The following is a 6,506-nucleotide window of genomic DNA, read 5'->3' as shown; positions in this document are numbered from 1 at the left end:
AGAGAGAGAGAGAGAGAGAGAGAGAGAGAGAGAGAAAACAGAGCTTGTAGATTTGCATTACAACACTGCACAGCAGTGACACTACACCGCTGGCTATATAACTACACAGTAGTACTTGATGAGGTCTGAAGACAACCAACTGTTGCAATCTGGATATTGTTTAGTTATAAATAATAACTCAAAATCAAGGAAATTACAGTACACCCCCCAGCCACCCACCCGCCCCATTTGCATGTGCACTGCACACACACGCACACGCACACACGCACGCACGCGCACACACGCAAATCTACATAAATATGAAGTCAAAACCTGTAACCTGTTTTTTGTAAAGAAACAGGGAAAAGGGGGAAAAGCCTCTTGTCGATTAAAACAGCACTTCACATTTTCTGAATATATTATTTCACATTTCCCAGACCCCAAAAATATCCCATTGCATATTTCATGGAGAAACACACTTCCGTGGCGCGCGTCCAAGTCTTTCGAGGGATGAATGTAATAATTATCAATCGCTCCACCGTTCCAATGGGAGCGCAGCATAAAGGGAGATTGACAGATGTGAGCTGGATTACTGGCTTTGAACTCAGTCCAATTTGCGGTCTTGTTGCAGGTGCTAAAGAGATTGATATTGCCGCTACCCTGGAGCACTTGAGAGACCAGAGGGCCGGCATGGTCCAGACAAAGGTAAGGCCCCTCCCTGGATCTGAGCTAGAAATAGAGTGGGGCTTGACTTCCAAGTCATTCAAAGACACAGGTGTGTGTCTACATCAAGCCATAGTGAAGCTTGTGACATGATGATAGTGGCAATATATACCCAAACAATGGGTTGGAAGTCTGCGACCCTTTTTAAAATATATTATTTTATAAATAATTTGAATCAATGTGTTGCTTTACGAGTCAGCTATTTTCACTATTGAAGTGGTTATAATGTATAAAAAGAAACATCATTTGTTTTTTTATCTATTGCTTTAGCTTTATTTTCATCTGAAAATAAAGACAAGACCATCAGAGACTCCCCAGCTTCTCATTTCATTAAATGGTTTAATATGTTTCATTTTGGAACTACACTAATACAGACAATAGTTCCTAATTTTCACTCAGACACCTCGGTTCAATGTAAAACCATCACTGTAATGACCTTAAACAGAAATGGCTCACATGTTCAGGAAATCTTGTGTAATTTGCACAATTCATAAAAGTGCCCGTTAAATAGGAGGGAAATGGGCACTGTGATTGTTTCACACAGCGAGCTAATCAAAGGTGCCGTATTATTGTGTTTTCACTCAAGTTTGTGCAATTCATTGAGTAGGCTTTAATTTATGCTACAAGTTTTGATCTCACTTTGGTCATTACTAGCTAGTAATCTTTCATGTATTATACAGTACAGTACCTAACAATTAAGGCAAATTGTAACGACGTGTGTTTTTTTTCTTTTGTTCTGTTTTTAGTCTTAGTCTAGGAAAGTCTCTTTTGTGTCTTTACAATATTCAAAAAATATTGCTTGTTAACAGACTCCAGCATTCTTCGATGGTTCATTAATGTTGTGGTTTTACTGCCTCATTCTGCTCAGCCTAGACGAGCAGTGGGCGGAAGGCTGTCTCTCTGTCTCACAAGGCTAACTGGAAATTATGTGGGGTTTGATGCAATTTTGCTGTTGCGTGCACAGACTGAGAATGAGGTGATGACGGGGTTGATTTCGTCGACATACTATGATGGAAAAATGTTCGTCGACTACCTTTTTTCCCTGACGAAAACTAAAAGAATACTAAGCTATGATGACTAAAACCAAGTCTAAATATATTGACGATTTTGTCAACAAATAAAAACTAGACAAAAATGTAGGGACTAGTGAGAAGAGATCCAGTAGAATTAAAATACGTGACATTGTATGCTTGGTTGCGCTCAGATGTTGCAAAATAGCAGATCTACAAGCGGCTGTTTTCAGCATGCAACCATGTGTAAAATAAGGCATTTACGATAGCATCTACGACAGCATCAAGGCCCGCCAAAATGCATGTGTGTCGACTAAAATCTTATGATACTTTGTCGAAGAAAGCTATAGGCTAATGCTAAAACATATCAGGTGACTAAAATATGACTAAAACTAAAATTACATTTTTATTCAAAAGACTACATCGAAATTGGCTGTCAAAATCAACACAGGTGGGCTGGCTGGGATGGCTGTCTCTCCGTCTGACGAGGCTAAATGGAACTGATATTGGGTTATATTGTTGATTCCACTCTCCTGCTGCGTGCACAGACTGTATTGTAATGAGGTGTGAAATGTAGAGAGGTTTTGCATTTGGTTTTGTTGCATTTTTTGTTTTAAAATGAATCCTCCCGTCAAACGAGAACTCATATTGTTGACACTTAAGGTTTTCCCCTCTAAACCAGTGGTTCCCAAAGTGGGGTCCGGGGACCCCCAGGGGTCCTTGAGGGAGTTCCAGGGGGTCCCCAGCTAAATGATAGTTTGGAACCAAATGGGTCTGTAACTCTGATAGTGTACAAAATTCCATTCCATTTCGTTCCATTTGTACACTCTCAGAGTTAAATTAACATTGAATTTACAATATTATTTGAGGCCTCAGAGATAGAAATGCCATCAAATGGGGGTCCGTAGACTAATGCATGTCAAACTGGAGGGGTCCTTGAAATTAAACGGGTTTGATAGTCACTGCTTGAGCCATAAAAATCTTCTCTTATGGGGGTCCCTGGCATATCTCTTCAAAGTGGGGTCCGCGGGCTAATTAATGTTATTGTGGGGGTCCTTGGAATGAAAACGCACTGCTCTAAACAACATGGTAGTGGTAATTGGGCTGCATGATGTTGTCTGACCATTTTTGATCCTTTACATACAAAACAGCTCCAGCTCTTGCTCCTTCTCGTGCAACAGAGAGTGATCTCCCCCTAGTGGTGTGCAGATATGTAGATGTGTGCAGCACATGTTACGCTGCCTCTATCTAAGTAAAACAAACCCTGGAGTTTTAAAACTCCAGGGTTTGTTTTCAACACATATTGCTCAACATCAGTGTCAGCGATAGCTATATCTATACTATACAGGACACACTAAAATAGAAAACTTCCTGTGAAAGCTATAAAGACATGGCCACCAATGGACACATTATTGATTTCAGTTGTCCTCGGGCCAAACTATCTGTGTGTGTTGACACATCTAAAGACATTGTTCCATCCCAACTCCCACATACCTCTCTGCTGTGAGTGGATACTTGCGGAGGAGCCGAATATAAAAACACCAGGTCTTCAGGGCAAACATCGATCAGCGCCCCGTTGCGCTCCCCAGTGACCACTGTGAAGCGGTGTACACACACACGCACGCACGCACGCACGCACGCACACACACACACACACACACACACACACACACACACACACAGGCCTCAATGCTCCATTTTCAGCCACACCTGTCTCGATCGATAGCGGTGGCGACTAATCGCGCACACATAATCTGGAGCTAAAAAGAGACATGTATACTTACGTATATCTCTGTCTGTGGCCTAATGCAATGCATGCTGGGTAGTGGGTAGGGGTCATGAAGAAGGTAGAGGGAGGGTGCACGCACGCACACAGCGCACAGCGCACAGCGCTGCACATGGAAAGGTATTGTATATATAAGCCAGCTAAAACTTTCTCACCTTTATTCCCTTGCATCCCCTTCCTCTTTATCCCCCCCCCCCGCCCCCACCCCTCGTCTCGTCTTGTCTCGTCTGGTCTGGTCTTCAGGAGCAGTTTGAGTTTGCACTGACAGCTGTGGCAGAGGAGGTGAACGCCATCCTGAAAGCTCTTCCTCAGTGAGGGTTCTCCACGCCCCCAGCTTCTCCTCGCTGGCTGAACACACTCTTCCTCCCTCTCTGCCCACACAAGACTGACATTTTCTCTCTGCCCTTCCCTCGCTTTATGCCTCCATTCTGCCAGCTGCTCTCTCTCTCCCTCTCTCTCTCCCTCTCCGTCTCCCTCTCTCTGTCTCTCTCTCTCTCTCTCTCTCTCTCTCTCTCACTCTCTCTCTCTCTCTCTCTCTCTCTCTATGTACTTATGAATGTTGTGCCAGATATCTCACCTGGATTCATATTGGCAAAGCGCCTCTAATCCAGGATCAAAGCATTCTTAAAAAGAGGATGTGTTGACAACACATCTGTGGGTCTAGCTAGCAAACCATTCCATACATTCTTGGAACACCTTTCAACCTTTCAATTACATTATGTTAATATCGACAGACTCATGTATACTGTATGTTTTGCTGGAGAAAAGAAATACCCCAAATGTATGACACATGAGATGTGATGAAGATGAGTGTGACTATAGTGCAACATACGTACTAACAACATGTGTGCTGACATGTATTTTCATGTTTTATTGAAAAGCAGACATGATAGTTCTTTGATTTAGCTCTGAGAGTGTAAATTTTTAATCATGTGGGGATCCACATGCATTGGGCAAAGTTCAGCCTGATCAGAGTCCATTGACTTCCATTATAAAATATAATATACGTTGGCCTACTGTGGGCAGTGTGCACATACAATTTGGCACCGACCAGGTCCAGGGGTCGTGATATTGGCTTTGGACATATGAAACACACAAATTCACAGACCCACAGACAGACCCTCATGCCTACGTTCCACCAGTCGAGTTGAATTGTTCCACTTTGGTCGGCGTTGATGAGGGGGAATTAAGTGACCGTTGCCTCACTTGGAATTTTCCATCTGGAACGAAGCTACCAATACGTTCACCTCGTTTCGCTCCACCTGGCGCAACGTTGAGCCAACTAGCCAAGTATGAAGTGATGGCAAAGACCCGAGTTGTAGGAAATACTTGCCATTAATTTAGGGGTTGCAAAGGTATTCATTGATTGCCTGAGTCCCGTGGTGGGACCTGGTTTTGGTGAATATGAAGTATTTCCGGTTTGGTGGGGGGCACAAAACTAGCGCCATTTTGTATTGTTGACCTATTTCTACCATATAGTGCAACTTTCATTCAACATTGACCCCTCTGTCACATGGAACTATGGTTTTGTGTTGCTGCTGGCGTAGTGATAGCTACTGGACCAAAAAAATAAAGTAAAATGGCAAGTATTTCCTACAGCTATAAGTCCAAAAATCTGAACTAACCCTTTAAGATATATTTTTACACTCTTGAGTTAAATCAACACCTTTGTAAGAATGTCTTGATTGTATAGGGCCAAGTCGAGGCCTGATCTGGGGACATTCTATAAACTGTAGGTCAGAACTCTGAATTATGAGATGATCTTCTGTCAATATGAGTCCTGGTGCTATTTAACTGACGTTATAGATAGGACATTGTTTCTGAAGCTACAGCCCTAGTGCCACTAAAAGCTATTTAGATTGCATCAAGCAAAGAGATTTGTTCCAAAATGTGTCATTTTCAACAACAAAAAATACGAATAACGGTACCTTTTACAGTTACAAGATGCTTAGCAAAAGGATTGGACCTTTTAGCTCTTGTAGGCTATTTATTGAGCTATTTTTGGAAACAACCTCTTCCAGTTTTTGATTTTTGGCCGTGGACCGTGAAAATGTTTTGTGCCCGTGAGTGACTCCCAGAAGAAAAGATTTCAGTTTTAAAAAAAAAGAAAAAATTAATACTTTAAAGATTATTTTTTGAGAACCACTGTTCTAACTAAAGCAATGTTCTAACAGTTGTCTATGTTGCTGTACTAAATCTAAATTGTATCCCGGTTTTAGTGGGTTAAAAGAGACATGCAGTTCACATCAGTGTTGATTTCATCGACTAAAACTATGACGAAACATGTTCGCCGACTATTTGTTTATCACAGGCGAAAGTGAAATAAAAACTAAATAAAATCTAAGTTTGTTGACTATCTGTCAAGGCCGTCAAGGCCTGCTAAAATTACATTTTAGTCGACAAAACTGTAGATTTAGTCAACTAAAACTGACTGAAACTAAAATATTTCATATCTAAAATATGACTAAATCTAAATTTGCTTTCAAAATCAACACTGGTTCACATGTCTTTCAAACCATGATTCTCACAACATGCTGTATCCAATATTGTTTTTTTTTTGTCATTGTTTTTGCCTTTGCAAATTCATGCCATGAATTGTTTATTTAAAGATGTATGTTTATTTAAACAAAATGATATAACAATTACAGAGATTACTTCTATTTAGAAATACTGTCATAGCATTCTGTACAGATAGCAATGTGATATATTTATGCAAACATAATGAACATTGTTGATATATTTTGTTTTGTCACCTAACTAGATGATATATTGTGATTTGTTTGTGCAAAATGACAGGTTCTCTCTGTGGACAGACGATGAATGATGTTATGAATCCCTGTAGTGCTATCTCAAATATTTACTGAGTCTGTCATGGAGAACGATATATTTTGTGTGGAAAAGTAACATTCAGATTAATAATAAAGTATACAAGAGATTTCACTGTTTTGGCTTTGGTTAGTTTCAATATGAAAACTTTTCACAGGCTAACAGTTCATAGGAGAGAGCTT

At 40.8% G+C, this 6,506-nt stretch overlaps 1 protein-coding gene across 1 annotated transcript in view; it reads left to right on the top strand.

The window, feature by feature from the left end:
• ptprn2 (protein tyrosine phosphatase receptor type N2) overlaps positions 1-3,828 on the top strand; it is a gene marked incomplete at its 5' end in the record, with an annotated part of 201,475 nt that extends 197,647 nt beyond the window's left edge. The window contains 2 exons of the mRNA XM_083777727.1: positions 611-684; positions 3,742-3,828. Coding sequence (XP_083633853.1) covers positions 611-684; positions 3,742-3,813 — 146 coding nt within the window. The 3' untranslated portion in view covers positions 3,814-3,828. The remainder of the gene's footprint in view (positions 1-610; positions 685-3,741) is intronic.
• Positions 3,829-6,506: the final 2,678 nt, after the last annotated feature.

Source organism: Protomyctophum parallelum (assembly GCF_964188405.1).
Source record: "Protomyctophum parallelum genome assembly, chromosome: 12".
Classification (NCBI taxonomy): domain Eukaryota; kingdom Metazoa; phylum Chordata; class Actinopteri; order Myctophiformes; family Myctophidae; genus Protomyctophum; species Protomyctophum parallelum.
The sequence above is the reverse complement of the archived record's forward strand: the minus strand, read 5'-3'. Positions and strand labels throughout refer to the sequence as shown.